At 37.6% G+C, this 25,550-nt stretch overlaps 1 protein-coding gene across 3 annotated transcripts in view; it reads right to left on the minus strand.

Moving 5' to 3' along the window:
- runx3 (RUNX family transcription factor 3) overlaps positions 1-25,550 on the minus strand; it is a 70,116-nt gene that overhangs the window by 38,900 nt on the left and 5,666 nt on the right. The window contains exon 3 of one of the 3 annotated variants that reach the window (XM_079843325.1): positions 22,390-22,426. The exons of the other annotated variants lie outside the window; for them this stretch is intronic. Within the exon in view, the coding sequence (XP_079699451.1) occupies positions 22,390-22,417 (28 nt within the window). The 5' untranslated portion in view covers positions 22,418-22,426. The remainder of the gene's footprint in view (positions 1-22,389; positions 22,427-25,550) is intronic. 3 annotated transcript variants of the gene reach the window in all.

Here is a 25,550-nt window from a genome sequence, read left to right on the forward strand (position 1 = left end):
CCCATATCTACTCCATATACAGCCAAACCAGAGGCCTTCCACTCCCTTCTGCCATCATCAAAACTTGCATCGAAACTGCATATATATATAAATATATATTGCATATATACATATATATATATTAAAAAAAGAACCCTGTGACAAGGATGTTCACATGGCAACCTATATTCACTCTTTATCCAATAGCAAGTCAAAAATAACTTCATATGTCTCATAAGTTATTGATAAAAGCATGCACACACACACACACACACACACACACACACACACACACACACACACACACACACACACACACACACACACACACACACACACACACACACACACACACACACACACACACACACACACACACACACACACACACACACACACACACACACACACGTTTGTTTTTGTGAAATGTGAGGACATTCCATAGGCGTAATGGTTTTTATACCGTACAAACCGTATTTTTTATCCCCTTACACTGCCCCTGCCCCTAAACCTAACCCTCACAGGAGACTGTGCTGTTCACTTTCTGGGAAAAAAAACTTGTTCTGTATGATTTATAAGCATTTTGAAAAGTGGGGACATGGGGAACGTCCTCATATTTCACCCTCTTTTTGTAATACCTGTGTCATATGTCATTATACACATTTGTGTCCTGATATTTCACAAAAACATGCCCACACACACACACACACACACACACACACACACACACACACACACACACACACACACACACACACACACACACACACACACACACACACACACACACACACACACACACACACACACACACACACACACACACACACACACACACACACACACACAAATGAAGCCACTTAGATTTCTTGCAAAAGCAGCACGACAGTCTGAAGGATACCGAATCTGAAGAAACCACAGATATTTGCCCAAATGCTCTGGTAAAACATTACTTTATTAGTCATCACCCCCCGAACACACACACACAGGACTCCATACCCGCAGATAAAAATCAAAATCGGGCATAAAATGCTGACATAAGTCTGTGGATTTGCTATCTCCCCCCCTCTGTGGGCGGCAGCACATTTCTGTACATTTACAAATTACAGAGGGAGCAAGTCTGGAAGCCGCAGAGAGCATTCCTTCCGTACTGTGTCTCCTTGTGTTTCAACTGCGGGTTTGTCTGCCTGAGAAAGCGGCACGGATGACCTGCAGTCAACTCTAAATCTCCCGTTTACATGCTTGAATCCCAGCCCCACCTCGGATCAGGTGTCCCTGATGACATCATCGCAGTGTCCTATCTGTCTTTGTGATGTCATCTTTTCATTTGCATCGCACGCAGCTAATACTTTGTAAATAAATGTACATTCAAATGAGGAAAAAAACATCAATGCGCGCTCACATTAATGGAATATATAAACGCTCTCGGTGCTGTTGACTGTAATGAAGCTTAGTTTACCGTCTTTTGTCAAATACAGTGAAGCTTGCGGTGAATGATTCACTCTTAAGCTATAATTTGTTTTATATTTTAAGTAAAGCATGTCAGATCAAAGCATATTTCGCTGATGGATGAATCTGAATTGTTATTGCGCAGAAATATTACAGATGACGGCATTCGCTACGAATATGGATCTTTTCAGCCAATGTAAAACAAACAATTATTTTGTATTTCTGTCCAGAAGCGTTTACTCTGTCACAGAGCGCAGAATTAAAACCATCTTTCCTCACAGGAACTGTCTAGGATGGATAAACTTTAAAACCCTTTATATTCAATGAAATTTAGATGACAGTGTCTGTCTATGACACCGGCCTTCTCAATTTCTCATTCATTATTAAAGTGATAAGAATGCTAATTTGAGCATTTTTTGCACCAGAAGTGTCTATTTGACAAGAAATAATTATGAACTAAGAATGTGACATAACACTAAAAATGCATAAGGGAACGTGTCATCAAAACAGTCTGTTTTTCATAGAGCATGCAGGAAGTGTTTTACGAAGAGAGATCCGAGTTAATGTTTGCGGTAGAAAAGTACAAGGATTTATTACGCTGTTAGGAATATTGAGACTCCGCAGCAAGAACTGTCTGAGTAAAATGCATCCCTTGAGAAATAAATCAAACGCTGTTTTATGGAGATATGTGCAATTCCAATGTCATTTCCTCTTGCAGTTGAATTCGGACTAACTTCATGGTGGTATAGTCGCCCTCCTGGCCCCTAGAGGAGGCTACTAGCTGAAGCGAGGCTTCTTAAACACCACTGGCTGGAGACACAGGAAACATCAGTGCAAAGTAAGTTCTGATTTGCAAACATCACATATGCTAGTGTATGCACGGTCTCCCTGGCTCCCCTCTAAGTGTTCACAACAAGTCCTCATAAACATCCATTCAGTTTTGAGTTTAATAGTATTTTGGTTGAATCTCTTATGTTTGCACATAATCTGCAAAAGACACTAGCACCTGCAAGCACATTTGCACTCACATGCCCACACACACACACACACACACACACACACACACACACACACACACACACACACACACACACACACACACACACACACACACACACACACACACACACACACATGTTTGGTTTTCATCTTTTATGGGGACTTTCCATAGGCGTAATGGTTTTTATACCGTACATACCGTATATTCTATCCCCCTACACTGCCCCTGCCCCTAAACCTAACCCTCACAGGAGACATTCTGCAATTTTACATTTTCAAAAAACATCACTTAGTCTGATTTATAAGATGTTTTCCTCATGGGGACCTAAAAATGTCCCCACAAGGATGAGGATTTCGGATATTGCTATCTTTGTGGGGACATTTTGTCCCCATAACGTGATGATTACCAGTCCACACACACACACACACACACACACACACACACACACACACACACACACACACACACACACACACACACACACACACACACACACACGTACGTGAGATGACTTTGTCTCTCACTATGTATTTAATGCTGTGATACTGAATCTGTAATCTACAGTAATTACGAGTTTCAGAAAAGTGTTAGGCAGTTAAAATCTACCAAAACAGAATAATCTAAAAGAAAACCCCCAGCAAATCTGCAGATTGTGCATAAATGCAGCACAGGGCTTTATCTCATTTAAAATGTGCAGAGGAAGTTTCCATACAAAACTCTGGGTTAAAAACAACCCAAGTTGGGTGGAAAATGGACTAACCCAGCAATTGGGTTGTTTTAACTCAAAGATTGGGTTGTTTTAACCCAGCAATTGGGTTGTTTTATACAAACATTTAACCCAACCGCTGGGTTAAAACAACCCATTTACTGGGTTAAAACAACCCAATTGCTGGGTTAGTCCATTTTCAACCCAACTTGGGTTGTTTTTAACGCAGCATTTTTTAGAGTTTACTATAAGGTTCTAAAAGGCACATAAGGAAAACAATACATTTAATTTTATGAGCCAGAGAGAGGGTGTAAATATGCATATAAAACTTGTTTTTGGTTGAAAAAATTACCAACATCATTGAAAAATCCTTTTTAAAAATCCTTTGGGTTCTAAACGGTCTTGATACTATTGCAAAAAAATATTTGTGTTACTCAAGCCAGAAAGTCACTTTCTCAGACTCTTCAAGTCTGCTCTTTGAAAATGTTCTTTCATATGTGGTCAGACAATGTCCAGCGTTTCATTAATCATAAAGTTGACCAAGCACTTTTTGCCTCTGTGACTGTGGTTGACCGATGGAGTTCACAACACGAGGATCGCCATGGCTCTGTCGTACGCTAATGAGTCATCCCCACTATCTTACACACACAACCTTATGCATGGGAATTTGTGTGTGTGTGTCTTGAAGGTGTCATCAAAGACCGCTTCTTATGGGTGATTCTAATGCCCAGTACACATTGCACGATTTTGGTCAGTCCCAGACGAAAGATGACCAATCGTGGCGATTTCTGTGGTCGTGGCCCCACTTCATTCAGTGAGAGAGGTTCAAAGACGATCGTTGTCACGGTCTTGCGACCAAAGATAGCCTGCGATACTTTTCCGACAGTGTCAGAAATTTAGCATGATCATCTCATGGTGTGTTTGCTATTACGACCTAAATCTACTGACTAGCCAATAAAAATGCAGCATGAAACGGTGTATTGATCGGATTGATAGTGAAAAATTTAAAACTACTACCTCAAGCTCCATTTGCAAAATTGGCATGCCAAGTTGGCATCTTTTCCCTAGCCATACCCGCCATATTTTCCTCTTTCTTTCAGCACACATGAAAACCACAATTGCCAAAGTGCGATTCACCTGGCTCTATTTGTTTAACACTAGTGCATGCTATTGACGTTTTATTTTTCGGTAAATTGCGTCTCAGCCTATTAATAGGTGTCATCATCATAGTCTACATACATGTCGTACCCTAGTTTATTAGACCTATGTCGTACAGTGTGATTTGTAATGATCTTATAGGATTGACAAAATCATCCGTAGCAGGCATTAAATAAGAAGCATTGGGAATCCTGAAAATGTTTTGATATAAGCCTTAGACTAAAAAAAATAGCTATTAGGCACTATTTTAGATACTATAAGAAACTATAAGATGACGTATCTTTTAAAGGTGAAATGTGTAATTTTTGTGCCTACACTGTAAAACAAAATCAGGTCTCCAATTGAAAATTTTCTAGTGACCGATCACATCTACATTTTTCAGTTGGCCAAATTGAATTTCTGTGAATTGATGCAATTTAATTCACAGAAATTCAATTTGGCCAACTAAAAAATGTATATGTGATCGGTCACTAGAATTTTTTTTTTCAAGTGTATAGTGCCACCAAATACAAATACTAATTAATGATTGTTCTCAAACAGGTTTCTTGAGCACCATCTGCAGTTGGTCAGCAAATAGATTGTCCTGCCCCCAAACTAGAGTGACCACCTGGCTATTGATCTGTGCGCTCTCACATTACAATAATGCACTCTCGACATTTGTCATTATAATAACGCCATAGAAACCGCCTTAAATGAACTATTAACATGAGATGAAAGTTGTGTCTGAATGTTAAAATGAATGGAGAGTATCTCGTGTTTTTTGGGTGGCGCTCAAGCATCCACGCGATCGGCGCATGTTTGTTGGAAATATTTGCCATCAGGATGGATGATTACATGCTTTAAATCATCAATTTGTGCAGCTTTGAGCAGCTCTTGAGGTTCTTATCCAGTATGTAAGATTAAATCCTTGCTGGTGTAGCTGTGTTTACCGGCTTTGACGAGGCCTGCACTTATTCCTTCGCGCTGTCCACTCAGTCATCCGCGGGAAAACCTCTCTCTACGATTGCGTTGGTTGGTTATTTTCACAGCTAGAACATGACGGCTGCACAAATATATTTTTAAATGCCAGCCACAGTTTTTATTATATTTCTTACTGTGGCATTGTAATTTCAGGGACAAAAAATAATAATAATACAGACATAACTGAATACAGACACTACTTACGTCTTGCGGTACACGGGACAAAGCTCTCAATTTCGGGACTGTCCGGCAAAATGCAGGACGGATGGTCACCCTACCCCAAACACACAACATTGGTTCATTCAGTGTTAGCTGGGTTTGGCTGGATTAGATGCTTGGACACACTGAGCAGGGTTTTGAACATAGTGCCACAATGTTTGCGAATGGCTATTTATTGTGAAGCATTTATAGTTTGTCCTCATTAAGAATGTATAAAGAATAACGTATTTAAAAGATTACACACTCCACCTTTAAAACTAAAAATATCTTTAGGGACAAAAAAATTCTCTTAAAGGGATAGTTCACCCAAAAATTTTAATCCTGTCATTAATTACTCGCCCTCATGTCGTTCCAAACCAGACCTTCGTTCATCTTCGGAACACAAATTAAGCTATTTTTGATGAAATCCGAGAGCTCTCTGACCCCTTCATAGACAGCAATGTAATTAACACTTTCAAGGCACAGAAAGGTAGTAAAGACATGGTTAAAATAGTCCATGTGACTCCAGTGGTTCAACCTTAATTTTATGAAGCGACGAGAATACTTTTTGTGCGCAAAAAAACCCAACAAAAACTACTTCATGCAACAATTTCTCCTCGTCTGTGTCAGTGTCCTACGCAGGGCAGAGCTTCCTAGTTCTACGTCAGTCGCAGACTCACCATTAGCTGAGGCTGTTAACGTGAACACTACGACGCATGCGTGTGATGCTGACGTAAAACTGCGTAGGAGTCTGACACAGACGAGAAGAAATTGTCGCATAAAGTTGTTATTTGTTTGTTTTTTGCGCACAAAAAGTATTCCCGTCGCTTCATAAAATTCAGATTGAACCACTGGAGTCACATGGACTATTTTAACCATGTTTTTACTGCTTTTCTAGACCTTGAAAGTGTTAATTACATTGCGGTCTATGAAGGGGTCAGAGAGCTCTCGGATTTCATCAAAAAATTCTTAATTTGTGTTCCGAAGATGAACGAAGGTCTCACGGGTTTGGAACGACATGAGGGCGAGTAATTAATGACAGGATTAAAATTTTGGGGTGAACTATCCCTTTAAGAGAATTTTTTTGTCCCTAAAGATATTTTTAGTTTTAAAGGTGGAGTGTGTAATCTTTTAAATACTTTATTCTTTATACATTCTTACTATCCCTTTAATTGAAAAATCTCCCACATTTCTATATAATCTATCTATATAATACTCTCTTATGGAGATAATTCAATCGGCATACAGTTCTATTATGCAGCTCTATTTTTACAGCAGAACCGCAGTAATCCACCACCACCGCTAGGAAATCGGACCCTCTAGGAAAACTTCAAAGCCCCCGGAAAAGACCCCGAGCACTGCATAGAAATGTATTTTCAGACTTGTTGGAACCATTTTGATGGAGTAAGTGAGAGATGAGTTTCAGTGGGCACATGGTGGTCCCACCCTGACAATAGATGGATGTACGAATGTCTTAATGAGGGAGAGAAAAAGAAAGAGGTCCAGGAGTGACCTTGCGGTGGGGCCTAAATTCACACTCCACCCCACTGGCTCCCAAAATAAGCCATGTCCCGCTTTCATAAATGCCCTTCGCCACAGCCGCCATAACTCAGGGCTTTCCCAAAACAAGAGCTCATGTGCCGGCAGCGTTAGGAAGTGTGTCTGCCTGCCAGCAACCGCTAGGGCTGTCCACCAGCGTCTGCTTACCACATTTTACCCAGAATACAATGCCCCTTTGTTTTTGCGTGCGGTGGGCCCTCTCTCAGCCGGAACACACAGACAGAAAGAGAGACAGAGAGAAGGGCTAAAAAGAAAGTAGATAGATAGATAGATAGATAGATAGATAGATAGATAGATAGATAGATAGATAGATAGATAGATAGATAGATAGATAGATAGATAGATAGATAGATAGATAGATAGATAGATAGATAGATAGATAGATAGATAGATAGATAGATAGATAGATAGATAGATAGATAGATAGATAGATAGACAGATAGATAGATAGATAGATAGATAGATAGATAGATAGATAGTCAGACAGAAGGATAGATAGATGAAAGAGAAGGAAACAAATGCTGAGCAGAAAAGAAAACTGAAAGCATGATAAAGTTGTAGAAAAGAAAGAGGAGAAATGGTGTGAGATATGGGATGTCTTTCATGTGGTGTCATGCGGAATGCTGTCGTTCATTTATGCCTGCAACAAAAGCCACATGTTTATCTTTTTTTTTTGTTCAGACGAAGCGCCCCATCTCGCAAGCATCTGAGAGGGAGGAGGTAATGTATGCTGTATATGAAAGGAATGAGGGAATTTAAAAAGTAGGTCGACATAAAACAGAGGAATTCATCAAAACAGCACGCTTGTCAGAGCATGTGCACATGAACGCACGCTGGGAACGCGCATTATTATATTGATGCAGATTTTCTGACTGCAACACACTAGGTGCGGATGCACAACATAACACGCCAAGATCATGGGTTCGATTCACAGGGAATTAATTCATTGCTCAAATGTAGACCTTCAAATGCAATGCAAGTCACTAAAAGCATCTGCTAAATGCATCAAAACTTAATTTAAATGACGTTTGCAATATGCTGCAAAAAATTTCTGTCTATGCCGGTTTTGTCCTACTCTGCCTGTAAAACAACTTTCCTTTTTGGCTGATGTCAACAAGCCCTCTTCTGGTGTGTTTGTAAACTCAGTCACAGCTGGAAGGTGTTGTTCTGTACTGTTATTTGAGCGAATCACTCTGAGAGCATGTAAAGTCTTTACCATTGAGTTGATAGCCATTGAGTTTTACAATGAGCTTGTTAACAGACTTGCTGCATGTTTATTCACTCAAAATGGGCTCACCAAGTTTGACTTCCTATCAGTGGCTGGTAAATGAGAGATAAAAGTGTTTTCACACGGCTGAGCTTATTTTTGCTTGCAAACATGTTTTTCCTACGAAATGAATATAAAAATAATGAAACTTTAAAACATTATATGTGCTGATGCTGAACTCAAGTACCAACTAATAAATTATATAATACCTTAAAAATGACTTGCCAGCTGGCCTGTGACTTCATCAGGAAATTCAATATAGTAAATTAGGTAAAGTTCAAATTAAAGTAACCGTATATTGAAGAAAATATCTGTTGTGAAACAAATATGGATTATTCCATGCATTAAGCCAATGCGAAAATAGGGAAAACAGCTGAATAACTACGTGTATTTATTAAATTCAATTATATTTGTAATATAATTATCATTAGCATGATTATATAATAATATAATTATTTTTTAAATAGAATAATATATAATAATAATAAGAAGAAACACTTTAATAAGGATTAGTCTATATTTAAAGAGATAGTTCACCCAAAAATAAAAATTAGCCCATGATTTTCTCACCCTCAAGTCATGGTGTATATGACATTCTTCTTTCAGATTAATAAAATCTGAGTTATATAAAAAAAGTCCTGGCTAATCCAAGCTTTATAATGGCAGTGAATTGTTGGGTCATTTTTTAACTCCATAAAAGTGCATCTATCATAAAACTGCTCCACACATTTGTGTAAGAAAAATATCCATATTTAAAACTTTATAGACTAAAATCTAGCTTCCGTTGGTCAGCGGGACGCAATTCGACTTACGGCCTTTATTATCCCCCCGGAGCCGTGTGGAGCAGTTATATGATGGATAGATGTACTTTTATGGACTTCAAAAATGACCCAACAATTCACTGCCATTATAAAGCTTGGAACAGCCGGAGCATTTTTAATATAACTGAGATTTTATTCGTCTGAAAGAAGAATGTCATATACACAATAGGATGACTTGAGGGTGAGTAAATCATGGGCTAATTTTCATTTTTGGGTGAACTAACCCTTTAACTGAGTTATTTTATATTTGATTATTCCATTTCTGTGGTATGTTTACTTGAATACTATTAGACCTACCAGAAAAAATATAAATCTTTATTGTATTGTATTGTTTTTATGATACTGCTTCTAATGTGTTTATTCATTCTTGTTTTATTACTGACTATTGCAACAAGTTACCTTATAAAAACACAAATACATTGAGTGAGCAAACATTTGGTTGAGATAATTGTAATTTATTTTAAAAAATATATATAAAAAAGTTAATGTTTAAGTATTATTATCATTATTATTATTATTTTACCATGGTATCGGCTTATCGTGTCGAGTATTGTGTACTTTTGGTGGTATCGGTACCAACTACTAAATTTTTGGTATCTTGACATCCCTGTGGAAAAAAAAAGCAGTTAAAACCTGCATTAGGGGGATTGTTCCTGTAAGATGTTGACTCTAAATTCACTTCCTACATTTGGTTTTTGCACTTTCAAACAGACGACAGTTAAATGAAGCCTGGAATGTCCAACAGGAAGTGACAGTGTGAAAATTTGTCATGAAGTTTTCTAGATGAAACGAAATCACAAAGTCATCACTGTGACATAACGAGTCAGCAGCATAATGCCTGTCATCTGTCTGCAAGAGTGAAAGAAAGTGTGAGAGATTTTGCAACTTGTATGTGTGTCTGCATGGGAATGCCGTGAGAGTGATTCAGACAGCCTGACCAAAGTCCAGACACGGAAGGGCAGATGAATGGGAAGAGAGAAAACGTGTGTGTTTGTGTCTGTGTGTTGAGTGTGTGTGAGAGAGCGAGAGAGAGAGAGAGAAAGGGGGAATCCCTGTCTGTTTGTCTGGGGCTTTTCCTCAAAAAAGGAACTGCAGCAGTTCCATAAACACACAAACACACTTGCTGTGTTACCTCAGGTCAAGCACGTGCCCAATTGAAGAATACATTATGCCAGACATTCTCAAATTAAAACGAGTTCACTCATGAAACTAAAATTACTAACTCATCAGATGAATGAAAAGGCCACCTTCTCAAGTTCCCTATAGTTTATGAACTGTTCAAAGATACTAGATTACTGTAGTTTAAGGGCTGCCCATCTAAAATGCACACTTCGTAAAATTGGATGTTTGTGCTTGTGTCTATTTAGCTTGCGACTTCAAAGTCCAACATGAAATCAAAATGGAGCCTATTTTTTTTCCATAATGTACGTTACTGGTCTTATTATGGATGAATCATCCATGCATGTTACTCCAAATCAAAAAGATTGTAATTTATACGTCATAATTTTCTCCACTAATTTTCCTTTGGCGTTGATGTCACCAATCCCTCTTAATTTTCAACCTCTTCACTCTAAAAAGGTTCTATATGGCATCAAAAATGGTTCTTCGTCGTAATCATTGAGGAACCACTTTTGGTGCTATATAGCACAATATCTTAACATGTTCTGTATATGGTAGCGGTGCTATATAGCACCTTAGTCAAAGAACCGGTGTAGAACCTCTGAAGAACCGCTGAAGAACCACTGACGCACCAAAATTGGTGCTATATAGCACTTAAAAAGGTTCCCCTATGATTACGAGCCAAGAACCATTTTTGGTGCAATATAGAACCTTTTTTTTTTAGAGTGTTCCCTCAAACCACCTGCCATAGAGACACTTTTTACAATCCAATCAATACCTTTTAGATAAAATAAAGTCCCACTCTACATTTTTCTTGTTTGATATCCACTTTATAAGAAGATTCATGGACAAAAAAAGTTTTTGGCTCTTCAGACGTGACTATTCCTTCTTCTTCTTCTTCTTCTTTTTAGAGAATCTTCTATATTCAAATTTATATGGCATTCTAACTGGAGTGAACCACAGATGCATTGAAATAATCATCTCAAATAAGGATTCACTTGAACTCTAAGCTGTGTCCTTTCACAAACACCAACCTGAAAATCTCCCATCATCCAACACAAGTCAATAAACCACTTGTAAACAACTTCAGCTTTTTCTGGGAAGGGCGCCTTGGATTTAGCAAGCAAAAAAACAAAAAGGCAACAGAGAGAATCAAGAACTCATAACCTCAGGGCGACCATCATCTTATATCCTATCATTATCCTCATATTTTCAATGCCATAATTAACTTGTTTTATTGCACTCTGGCAAATAAGGGAGAGAGGAAGGGAGAGGTTTTGAAGACGATTAAGGATTTTTTGTCTGTGTGTGAGAGTTCTCATGGTAGAAGTGTCTCCGTCGCGTATCAGTCTTGCACGCTTTCAGACGGATAATTGAGACGATGATGACGCATCGGTCTGAGGTTTTAACTACAAATAAAACGATTGTGCGCAGACGCTTCAGGGCACGTTTTAAACGAGGCAATGCAATCATTGCGAATTCTAATTATTCCATTTATTCTTGACCAAACTTCAGTTTCTGAAACCCTCAGAGACTATGGCATGCTGCGAGATTTAAATTGCAAACATTACTTGTAGCAATATTTCATAAAGTCATTTACTGTTGTCATATTAACCGATAATTAGTGAAAGTAGACATGACGGAATTGCTTTTGAAAAGCATTGGCATTTTCTAACAGTGGATCGCTGAAGGGTTAAAGTCCTAATGTGGAAATGTTCAAGTTATGCTGCGAAAACAGAGTGTGAACCGGAGCTAAAAATGCGGCACTAATGTTCTTAGTGGTTTTACATCTTGGTGGGGCCGTAGCAATAACAGTTATAGGGTGTGTTTGGGAGGATCTGTGTGTTTGCTTGAAATGGCGAATGTTTGTTTGCTTCTCTGCACTTTCATTCAGGTGTTGGGTGAGGTCTGAAAGTGATACTAATGGAAAAACAAGCTTATCAGCATTTGAGAGCAGGTGTCGAACTATGTGGTAAAAATGCATGATTAGTTTACAAAAGCAAAAAAACAACTGCAAGATCTTGGACTGACTGAAACACATCAGTAAGTTACATATTCAACTAAAGAACTAGTTCAGAATTACATTTTAATGACACACTGGAAATGCGGAAGGCACACAAAATCAGACTGACCAGATTTTCCTTGGTCCATCTGATAAAATTCCTGCGGTCTGTGGCTCTGCACAACTTAGCTTCAAATCTTATATTGCATGTTCTTATTACAGTCAAAATTACTATAATAGTGCTATCTGTAAACACATTAAAGAGGGACTATATTGATATTCCTCAAATATTCTTGTTCTAAACCTCTAACACTAAATAATAAACCTCTGCAATTCATTCAGACTCCGTTTTCCAGTCGTATTTTTGCTATCTATTTTGAAAGTTTGAGTCTTTCAATTGGTCTTCTTTCTTACATCTTAAATAACATTTAATTTACATAATATTTCAAACAACTATCCCAAACACTTATCCTGTCTTTTATTAAACAGACAATGTTCCCCAGACTCACACTATCGGATACTAGTCAAAAGTTTGAACGCACTTTTCTGAATTAATGTTTTTCATGATCTTAAAAACCTTTTAGGCTTCTGCTTACATGCTAAAATATGATGTGTAGAGAAATATATGTATATTTTCTACTTATGACTTTCTTTGCAACCCTATATATATACACAATATATATACTCAGAAAACCCAAGTTAAGATCAATTGATTGGTTTGAGTGCCATTTTATCAAGCAAAAAACAAAACAAAAAAAACTCACCTCACCATTATGGTGATCAGTGTTCACTTTGGTTGGGCACTTGAAACATTCACATTATTATAACTCTGTTCCTATTGATGCAGCGATGCAACAAGTAATCACAGTTATTTGGTTTCAAAAGAAGAGAAGTAATAAATAGGTTGCTTTTAAAAGTTGACCTATGTAATGTTTCCCTTTATATCGCATGATGGTCGTTTACAGTTTTAGTGCTAACACTTATGTAATAAACCCCTGTGAAACTTGATATAATCCCTCTATATTTGTAACAACATCTTGCTGCTGATCATGCTTGAGTCACACACAGACTTCAACATTCAGCATGCAAAACACAACAATGGTAACAACAATGGTAGCTATACTAAGTCAAGAGTAAATCTAAAGTAAAAGCTCAAGGGTAACACTTTATAATGACTACACGCTATGAAGCATTAGTAAATAGTTCATTTATAAATCATTTATAAAGCATTAATATACATTAATAGGCAGTTTATAAATACAGCTATAAATGCTTTATTCTTGATTTATAAACATATCTATAATGTGTTTAATAATTGTATTTTCATACTTTATAAATGCGCAGTTTAGCATTTCTAAATTATTACATTATTTACAAACCAGTTATTTAGGAGTTGTCAGTGGTTCATAAGATCATTTAGAAAGTGTAAGTAATGGATTAATAAACTATTTAAATGTACGTTTATACATCTTATTATTTAGGCAATAGTAATAGTTACTCAGTGTGTTAATAAATGCCTTATAAACATGTTTTTCCATTGTAATTCATCATTAATTCAGGTGGTTATAAAACATTTAGTAGTTGTCAGTTAACTATTTTTGTGAGCTCATCTAAAGTGAGGACTATTTATGCCTTGTAAAGCTTTTACAAAGGAGATATAAAGGCTCAGTTCTCTTCTGAAATGCTGTCACTAATGTTTCTCACTCGGGTGTAAGTGAACTAAACTAACTAAGCATTACATACTATTCCTATTTCCCTTTACTTGTTTTTTTTAAAGCAATTGGTTTGCATGCTTTTTTTAAGTAAGTCTAACTAACAAGTGTCCGGCTAAAGATAATCCCACCTCTTGAAGTTGGTTGAGAGAACATCTAGAGAAAGCACGAAGAAGCTCAAAATATATGAGTTTTCATTTATTTCATGTTTCTCACTGAAAGTAGGGTGTAAACCTTTCAGTTCCTCTCCCTCCACAATGTTGTAAATTTAAAACATAACATAAACATCAGCATTGTTTGTCACACCACTGCCAAACAAGTTCACTCCCAACACAGACCTTATCACTGTATATTTTTACATGTAGATCTGCTGCTGATTTCTCATGCTGATGGCCAACTGCCATCCTTGGATGGAACACATCAGCACGTCGAATGCTATATAAATTACATATAATACAAGTGTGCATCGTATACTGTTCGAAAATGTGGGGTCAGTAAGATTTGTTTTAAAGAAATTAATACTTTTATTCAGTAAGGACACATATCAAAAGGTATGTTACAAATGATTTAGATTTAAAATAAATGCTGTTTGAACTTTGTATTCATTCGTTTTCACAAAAATATGAAATATCACAACTGATTTATACTTTAATAATAATAAGAAATGTTTCTTGATCAGCAAATCAGCATATCATATCAGAATGATTTCTGAAGGACACACTGAAACGGTTAGTTCACCCAAAAATTAATGACTCACTCTCATGTCGTTCCAAACCCATAAGACCTTCGTTCATGAGCACCACGACACATGCGTGCGATGCTGACGCAGGAGCTGGCCAAGGATGAGCCGGCGTTCTGACGTAGAACCCGGAAGCACTGCGTTCACTATGTGAATAGGGTTGGAGAATGACGTTGAAGAGAAGAGATTGTTGAATAAAGTCATTACTTTTGTTTTTGTTTTTTTGCGCACAAAAAGTATTCTCGTCGCTTCATAACATTAAGGTTGAACCACTGGAGTCACATGGACTATTTTAACAATGTCTTTACTACCTTTCTGTGCCTTGAAAGTGGTAATCAAATTGCTGTCTATGGCTGGTCGGATTTCATCAAAAATATGTTAATTTGTGTTTTGAAGATGAATGAATGTCTTGCGGGTTTGAAACGACAATTAATGATAGAATTTTCATTTTTGGGTGAACTAAGCCTTGAAGACTTGAGTATTGATCAGGGGCGGTTCTAGGATTTTCATTTTAGGGGGGCTTAGCCCCCAGTGAGGGTATTTTAGGGTCCAAATTGCGCTATCAACTAGTAGCTTACTAACATGCATTTCCATAGGATGGCTGTTTAGTAATACTTATAAAGTAATACTTATAAAGCTCCCCCGAGAAAATGTTTATTTTTCTGATCTACATATGTGCATTTTAAGATGTTCCGAAGGCCAAAAATTAGATAACTATAAGCTTGAAAACCATGTCACTGGGCAGTAGATTATTTGTCTTTCTTATCTCCACATCTCTCTTCTCTCTGTTTTTATCTTGCCCAGTCTCTTCCCCTCCTAACGCTGAGCTTTAACTGATAAAGTTTTTCCATTTTCTTCAGAGAAGAAAGTAAATATGGTTTACATATTAAGCCTAACATACTGATATTTATATGATTTATGAATACTTTTCTTAGACATGTTAATTTACTGTTTATTCAAGTTTTAAGTTTATTAAATTAATTCACAAAATAAACACATTCATTACTAATCTTATGCCCAATACAGGCTGAAATAGCTGAGCTTTTTTATTTATTTACTGAAGGCTACAAATGGAATAATATTAATATACAATATGTACCCTACACATTTATTATTAAAGGTCCCATGGCATGGCATTTTTCTATTATTTTATAGTGTTTTCTGAGGTGTACTTATATTATTAGTATGATTTTTACATCATAAAATGTCATAATTTAGAAATAAAAGGCATTTTTTCTATACTGCTGTTTGCCCTGTGGCTGAATGCCCTGCTTCAAGAGGCGTGTCTGCTGTGAGACTTCAGTAAAAACGCCCACTGTTGTGATTGGCTGACATCTTTGCATTTTAAATGAGCGGAGGGGGCGTGGTTTAACGAGGCACGAGCAGGCACGAGTCTGCCAGAGAGACGGATGGACCTGTGTTCACTTCTCATCAGTTCTCTCAGCATGTCTCAGTTCAGGGTGAACTGTTGTAGTTACTAGCATATACTTAAGGTTATTAGTTTATTTCTAGTCGGAGGGACTGTCACTCATGTCAGAAAGTTAGTAACTTTAGTAAATTATGGATCAGCGCTGACTCGAGACGCGAACCGTTTAGAACGATTCAGTCCGATTTGGTGAACTGGTTCGGTTCACTAAAAAGAACCGATTCAAAAGAATGATTCGTTCGCGAACCGGACATCACGGAGACGAAGCGATTGCTAACAAAGTTATTTATAGTAACTACTGAGTTATGAGAGCGCTGTCAGTCAGCGCGAGTTTATTGTGTTTGTATCTGAGAGTTCTGAATAAACACAGTCCCAGTCCCAGTCACACCGAGTCCTCTTCATCATTATTCTACCAACTTTGTAACACATGCAATGTACCATTACAGCGAGATGAACGAGTTAGTAAGTGTTGAGTATAGCATTATTTCTAGATATGTTCCAATCATATGAATAGCGTCATTGACGCGCATTGAGTAACGTTACACAGCGCAAACAAAGACACAACAGCTGTAATCGAATGTAATCCAGTTTATTGTGGGGAAAGCTGGCTAGCCTAGCCGGATACCCTCACGCTTACCCTCCTTCAGCTTAATCTCACGCCGCGTTTGGTGCCTCCGCTGTGGGCCAGATGCAGTACTGGGGGTCGGGGATGTTGGAGGCCGAGCTTCGGCGTGCGTGAAGTTTATCTCTAAAGATGTGACTGCTGATGTTAAACAGAAAAGACTGAAGACATTTTAGAACAGATAGACGCGACAAGGACGTACAAAAACACTGACTCACAAGATAGAAAACACGAAAACACCGAGAGAGAAGCCGCTGCGTGTCCACAAATAATAAATAATAAGCTACACATAAGAAATCAATGATCACAGATCAGAAGGAACTGAAGAAAGACTTCTGTTTTCATTTGTACATCCAAACACTGAGAAACTGCCAGTGTTCACTCGTTCACAAGTAACGTTAATGATCTCGAGTGTTTGCATGGGTGTGGCAGATTCTCTGGGCGGGGGAAAGGGAGGTAACCGTTCCTGCTTGGACGTCAAACCAGGAGACTTCAGGATTGGCTCGTCTGGCCTGTCATTTTCTCAAAGGCAGAGAAAGACAGCCAGAACTCGGGTTTACACCGATCAACATTTCTATCCACTTGGGGACAATATTCAGGCTAGGGGAACTCATATTAATGTTGAAATACCTCATAAAATGAAAATTTCATGCCATGGGACCTTTAATCTTATGCCTAATCTGAAGGAAACGTTTTTTTTTTATATTTCTTGTTTGTTAATTACATTATGAATCACATTGGCCTATTTTCAATTAAAATTGGCGAAATTAGACAAAAGTGTAGGCTATTCATTTGCCTGAATATTTTTGTCTTTGTTTAACATTTCTGACTTAAAGAAGCAGAGTCTTAACTTACCTTTCTCTCACTTGACGTCGAGTCGTGCTGCTAAAATTCGCATTTAGCCTCATTAGATTCTGTGTGAACATAAAGCCCGCCTACTCTGATTTGATTGGTTTTTTCGAATATTTTGACATTGGCGAGCGATGACAGACTAATGAGGCTCAGATGAACGCACACACCTCTGCTTCTGACGTGCGCTATATTCGCCGCCACAGCGGATTGAAGAATACGCAGACTAGGGTCTAGAACCGCCCCTGGTATTGATGCTGAAAATTCAATTGTATTTTACAATATTACAGTTCTTACTGTATTTCTGATCAAATAAATGTAAGCATGAAAGACTTCTTTCACAAAATATTTTAAAAATCTTACGACCCCAAACTTTCAAGCCGCAGCGCATTTCTGCAAGTACATTTTTGGATTATCTGTACATTCATTTATTCATTTTGCATACACTTCTCTCCAAATCTTCACAGAAAAAACAAAACACATTAATCATAAGGAGCAACAAGGAGCAGTACTGCAATAAAAATAGTGCTGGATAAAAAAGTTTCATAAGCACTGCAGTCTGTCCTAATGGTCCATTACTCACTGGAACATGTGAGCTATAGAGATGTTAGATGCATTTATTTTAACATGCTCAGAGAATCAAACAGAAACTATTTTATGAGCATTTCCACTGAGCTTTCCAGTGCTGTGGATATTCTGGAAGTGTACATCCTGACTTCATGACGTTTGTTCCACTGCAGCGAGGGTCTCTCAAAAATAGCTCGTCTAGACATTATAAATGACATTGACATCCCTCTACCTCCTCATATCATGACAGATCGTTATGCAAGGACCACCGAACACCTCTTGTTCCTCAAACTCACTGTGTGTTGTGGTAATGTGTTTAGCATACACCCAGGGTTCGGCTTCACTCGCTGCTGTCACACACAATCACACACCCAAGCGCTGAAAACACACACTAACTCTGGGTGAACCCAGTACACTGCTGCCACTGAACAGAGCACACATACATGAAAAACACTTCTGATCCACACTCAATGGCCTTTTCAACGTCTAGTACTCTGGTTTACAAAAGAAACACACTGGCTCTGTTCCAAAACCCAGCATTTTAAGCCCGTGACATCCTAGTATGTGAAAGCAAAATCTTAAAACCTCTACCTAACACATACACGCCCTCATGCACATCCCAAACCTTTTTTCTTATTTTCATTGTATGGACAAAAAAAGTCAAATTATCTCCTTTTATGTTCCTCAGGAGAAATATAATCATGCAGGTTTGATATGACATGAGGGTAAGTAAATGCTGGCAATTATTTTTTTTTGGGTGAACTATCCCTTTAAGCATGTTCAAGTAGTTGAAAGGCTTTCAAAACGCAATTATGCTGCTTTGTAAGATATTTTCTTTTGGACTACATTGCATGCATTCTTAGTGGAGGAGACAATCCAATAATGCATTGCCACATGCTCAGGGAAAAACATTCCAACAAACTGTGAGATGACTATAAATATTCTTCATTCATTCAATAACAACCCTTCAATTGTATAAAAACATATTTGTGTCTAATTACAATATACAAAGTTTTTGAAATATTTGCAACTTGCTCACACCAAACTCATTTGAAAGAGTCAAGTCTCCTACATTTTGCACGAGTAGCACCATTTATATGATGTACGGATAGGATGTTGTCTTCGCTCTTAAAAATTAAGGCAGCAAAAAGGAGTTTTTGTTGCAATGCCAATATGTATTAACCTAGAAATCTAGTCGCACTCCAGTGGCAGCAAACCTAATTTGCAGCCATAGTTGTCTAGCAACTCTCTGTTGGTTTTTAGCTGGAAAAACCAAACTCTGGTCAGGCCAATCACATCGTGTATAGAGTCGGTGGGCGGGCTTAACATAATGACTGCAGAGTTGCGGCCTTCTCGCGGTTCCGCATGCTATTTCGCAATGTCAATAGTTCTTTCGGTTTTAGACAAAGGTTGCATTAGACTGCATTTGCCTTTCACTATTACGTTCTTCTTGACCTTATCTCTGACAAACTCAAAGTAATGTGCATCGTTGTTTATACTTTCGTTTGGCTCCGCAGCGCGAGCCTCCGCTGACTGCGCGCGCCTCGCCCGATTTACAAAGGAGCTGGCGAACAGCGGTCTTTCGAATCGGCTTTGGCCGTTACTCTGGAAGACTTGGAATTAAGCTTTTCTTTGAGGAAAGAACAAAGAACGGCACTGAAGTCATTCTCTAAGAAAGGAAGATGTGTTCGGAGTTTTGCCAACCGGATACGGCAAAACTAAAGTTTAATCTATCAACTAGCTCCGCTTCACCTTCTTCGTTGCTCTGGTTGGTTGTAGCGCTATCCTATTGCGTGCAGAGGAATTTAAAAGACATCCGTTTATCCCGCCCCTCGGATTGAGCCCTGCCAATGGTGTGTTCCCAGACCCAACATCTTGATGTGGGTCTGGCTTGTCAGGCTAATACTGTATAAGAAAATGTTTTGCTTTCCCAAAGAACCTTTAGTGCAATGCAAAGGTTTCATAGATGTTAAAAGTTCAAGGAACCATAGAAACCAATAAAGAACCTTTATTTTTAAGTGTACATGGACATTAATGTAGCTCTTTTTATTAGCTACACCGGTGGCCATTAAGTGAACTTCAGCCAGCAACTTATTGCTCGTGCTTGCACTCATGCACACGTAACGTACAAGAGACGTTCTTCAGACATACATTTTGATTTTCCCAGGAAAAATGTCCTTCACATAAAAATCAGTCTACAGGCTTTCATAGAAAACATAGGAGGTCGGGAAAGGTCTTGTTTTTTAACAAGCTGTTCACACATTGGCAATAAAAAAGTGATTCATTAATTTATTCATTGATCCTTATACAACCTAGTCATAGGACTGGAGCCTATCCCAGTTTCTTAGGCCAGAGGCAGGGTAAAGCTAAAAAAAGTGATTAATACATGACAATTCTTACATATAGCCCCTTTAAAGGATTAGTTCACTTCAAAATTAACATTTCCAAGATGTTCATGTCTTTCTTTCTTCAGTGGAAAAGAAATTAAGTTTTTTGAGGAAGACATTTCAGGATTTTTCTCCACACAATGGACTTCAATGGCAACCAAAATGTTGAACTTCCAAATCAATGCAGTTTCAAAGGCTTCGAAGGGCTTCAGAGGCTCTGCACGATCCCAGCTGAGGAATAGGGTCTTATCTAGCGAAACTGTCATTTTCTAAAAAAAAAAAAAAAAATGAATATACTTTTTAACCTAGTGTCAGGAGATTTTGACGTTGGAGATGGAGTTTGTATTAGTCTTACGTCTCACGTCTAGCGTGACCTTTCCGTTGTGATTGCGCAATCCGTGGCGCGCCACAGAGCAGCGCAAGATGAGAAATTTAGGTTAAAAAGTATATAAATGTTTATTTTTTCTTGAAAATGCCCGATGGTTTCGCCAGATAAGACCCTATTCCTTAGCTGGGATCGTGCAGAGCCTCTGAAGCCCTTCGAAACTGCATTGATTTGGACCTTCAATATTTTGTCCATTATGTGAAGAAAAATCCTGGAATGTTTTCCTCAAATACTTAATTTCTTTTCGACTGAAGAAAGAAAGACATGAACATCTTCAATGAGATGGGGGTGAGAAAATGATCAGGAAATTGTCATTTTAAAGTGAACTAATCCTTTAAGCGGTTCACTAAGTTTAAGAACTTTAGCCTTTATTTACATTTTTAAAAAGCATAAATGTAACTTCAAATGTAATATCTTCTGCCAAGTAAAACGGTTCATTAAAAGAAGGTGCAGCAAAGAAACACTTTGAGGTCTGAATAGAATTGGTCAAGAAACTGCAAAGCAAACAACTCAAGACAACCTCAAACACGTTCCCATTTAAAGTCACTTTGAATAAAAACGTCTGCAAAAATAGAATAACAGCCCCTTAAGACCCTCTCAGAAAATAGAATGAAACTTTAAAAACTCTAGTTGCAACCTAAATAATGATCCCTTGGAAAATATAGAGTGATTACACAAGAAAATCTTCCCCCCATCACGTCCTAGATGCCCTGACACAAGGTCTGATCACTAGCTTCAGGACCAGTGACAAGAAATCTCTGCAAAACACTCCCCCTTACTCTGGACATTTCCCTAATCAACTCCAGTCCCACAACAGAGCCTGCGCTTTATAAATAGGAATTGTTCTGAGCTAAATTAGACACAGAAGCCAGACCCTCCGCTGAGACCCTCATGCAGTTTTCATTACGCTCTTCCCTGTCCAATACCCAGACCCTCAATATCTGGTTACAGAATTCAGTTTTTGCCATGGATGCTGATATTTTCAGGGGCCGAGGGTAATGGGCAGGAGTCAAAAGCCTTTGAATGTGCTCCAGCGCAGTGAAGTATCAATTTATAGGAGCACGAACCATGTGTTTATGAAATTAATAAACCCTGTGCAGTCATCTGAAGTTCTGCATGTCCTACATGCTGCATTGGTAAATCTAAGCATTCAGTGTCCTTAAGTTCTGCAACGAACGCTTCAGAGCATAATGTGATTAATGTTTTCTGTAGCTCCAACTGATGGAGTTTTGCATTGGAGTTCTGCTGGTGTTATGTAAGGTCAGTAGAACGGAAGACTCGGGCAGGATTCCACTGTTGACTCCACTATGTGCATGCATGCATGCAGATGTATGCTTATGTAAACATGCATGCTTGCACTGTACAAAATGAGGTGTTCGTGGAAAGCTGAAGCCAATAGTTTGAATGGCTTTTGAGCTGAATTCAATCCTTAAAATGATAGTTAACCCACCCAAAAATGGAAATTCGGTCATCATTTACTCACCCTCATGTTGTTCCAAACCTGTATGCATTTCTGTCTTCTGTGGAACACAAAAGAAGATATTTTGAAAAACTTTGGCTCTAACATTCAGTTATGGAAAATCTTTATTTTATGTTCCACAGTAGAAAGTCATGCAGTTTTGGGACAACATGAGGTAGATGAATGATGACAGAATTTTTATTTTTGGGGAATTATGACTAAGTAAATGCCTTTGACTGAATTTAAAATGTTAAATTGCTATACTTGTCAATAGCTGTCAATTAATGCTTCTGTTTAGATTAAGTAACTCCAAAAAGACGTTGTATCAATGTGCAAATTGTTTGAATTATATATATAATTTCGACATTTAATATTGTTTAAGAATATATCCATTTCATGTTTTCAATGAGAAATGTGCATGTTGTGTAGGGCAACAAACTTTTGAAAACGAATCAGATGAACAATCATAAAAAAAAGAAAACTCCTTAAAACACCAGAGACCTCAACAATTGGTATATGAAACACAAGGGTAAAAGTCAACTGATCAAAACACAGAGGAACAGGTTTATCTTGGCACCACAAGACAAATAACTAAACGTGACAACAAAATCAACAACAGCAACCGTGTAAATAAATAGCAAACAGTCAAACATATTTCGAACTTAATCATTCATACACCAGTGCATGCTGGTATGAAAGTGAATAGGACTGAACCATTTCTCAGTAAAGGCTATCTGACCTCAAATATTGCATGCGAGTCCAGCTCACCTGATGTGCTGATATGAACAATAAGAAAAATCTATATAAGATTATTTAGAAAAAAACTGCACTGAGATGCATTACTGGCGTTCCAAGTTGCTAGAACTACGTAAATTACGTAAATGAGAACGTAAATGAACATTATTTACTTGATCTATGATAATTTTCCCATTGCATGTTTAAGATTGTGCATTACAATATTTAATGAGGGCAGGCCCGTACTGTAGTGAATGCGGTTGTGTTCGTGAATGCGTCCATGTAAGTATGGAGGCTTGTATAGATACGTTTATATATATTTATATATTTAGTGTGTGTGTGTTTTAGACTGCTGTTTCAGTGCAACAGGTGTGACCTCATTGTGGTTGCTGGTGAGCAGCAGAAGCAAACAGAGTCTGCATCAGATTAACACGCAACACACACACACACACACACACACACACAAACCCTCTCGACTTGTTCCTTCAATTTTCTTTCTCACACTCACTCTTTCTCTTGCATGTGAACCATTTTACGAGACTCTTTCTGCATTGTACATCCACGCACATTCGCTCAGTGCAAATTTTTTTTTTCTTTTACAGTGAAATATCCAAGCATCATTAAAACAAGAAAATTGTATTAACAGAATGTATTTAAATTAAGTTTATAATTTGTTAGATTTATGCATAAATTGGGTGGGAAATATAAGCTTTATTATCTAAATAACTGTCTGAATATCTCATGCAATTTTGCTTTTCAAGTAAATATATCCTGTTTTAAGCCTGGGAAATATTTTTTACTGGATAAGACAAAACTACTGAATTTTTTTTCTTTCTTTCTTTTTTTGCTGTGTGCGGCATACGTCTCATGCGGCATACGTCTCATTCTCCCAATGAAGTTGAGCTTAAATTTGATTTTTGAATTTAGAAAAACTTCTGAATTTAGTATTGTATGTATTGTAGAAATAATGTAAATGCTGGAAAGTCATTGAATATAATCGGTAAAATAAATATACTTATATTAAAAAAATAATAATTTTATATAAAAGGTAAATATACTGTACAAATATTTTTATAAACTGTATGAACTTTTTAACTGATTCACTTTGGTTTCCTTTTTTATAGCCAAACAAATGAAAAAGGATATTACATATTCACAAATTATTTCCAATGGTGATTACAGCCGTGTTTTGATATCTGAGAAATGCTGACTCTAAAAACAGAAAAAGCAGAATTCAGAGCTCTTTTAGTCAGGAAAGAAAGAAGGATCTATAACTGTTGAAAGTCTACATGAAATAAAAAAACTGAGCCAATTTACTTTCTTAATACCCATTATTATCGTTATCGACTCATCAAAGCTCATTATTGTTAGTAAAAAATATAGTGTACCAAATGAAACACTATACACTATATACTTAACCGTGTAGTGTATGAATTTTATAAGGTCATTTTGTCATTCAACTTTTTGGGAATTTTTGGGAAAGTTATGCTACATAACGGCATAGAATGGTGCATAAGTACGCAAATTGGAACACACATTTAAGCTGTGTCCGAAATCGCATACTATGTGAGTATGTACAACCACAAATCAGAAAAATTTGGGACAGTATGGAAAACACACACACAAAAAAAAGAAGTGATTTCTAAGTTTACTTTGACTTGTATTTCATTGCAGACAATATGAACACAAAATATTTCATGTTTTGTCTGGTCAACTTCATGTCATTTGTAAATATGCATCCTTTCCTGTCATTCAGACCTGCAACACATTTCAAAAAAAGTTGGGACAGTAAAGCATTTACCACTTTGTAATGTTGCCATTCCTTTTCACAACACTTAAAAGACGTTTAGGGACTGAAGACACCAAGTGATGAAGTGTTTCAGGTGTAATTTTGTCCCATTCTTCCTGCAAACAAGTCTTAAGGTGGGCAACAGTACGGGGTCTTCGTTGTCGCAAAATGAAATACAAGTCAAAGTAAATTTAGAAATCACTTCTTTTTTTTTTTTTGCGTTTTCTTTACTGTCCCAACTTTTTCTGATTTGGGGTTGTACTACATTTGAATTTGAGCGAACTTCGCGACCGTTAAAAAAGTATGTTCTATATACGTAGTATGAATGAGTGTAGTATGAATGAGTGTAGTATGAATGAGTGTAGTATGAATGAGTGTAGTATGAATGTAATCCGGAAGTACTACATCCTCCATGACCTACCAGCATCAGTTGCGTCCCATCACCTCCATTCATAAATCCTCTCCCGTGGCCTCATGGGATAGTAAAGTGTCCATCGTATGCGCACTCCAGAATCTCGCCAGAAGAAGTAGGTCATCTGGGTACTTTTCGCCTACTGTTTTTCGAATACTATGAATTTGTACATATTACTCTGTTGGCGTACTGTTTTTTGCATACTATATAGTAGAGAAGTATTCGATTTCAGACGCAGCTTGAGTCTTT

This window comes from Gobio gobio, assembly GCF_949357685.1.
Source record: "Gobio gobio genome assembly, chromosome: 18".
NCBI lineage: Eukaryota > Metazoa > Chordata > Actinopteri > Cypriniformes > Gobionidae > Gobio > Gobio gobio.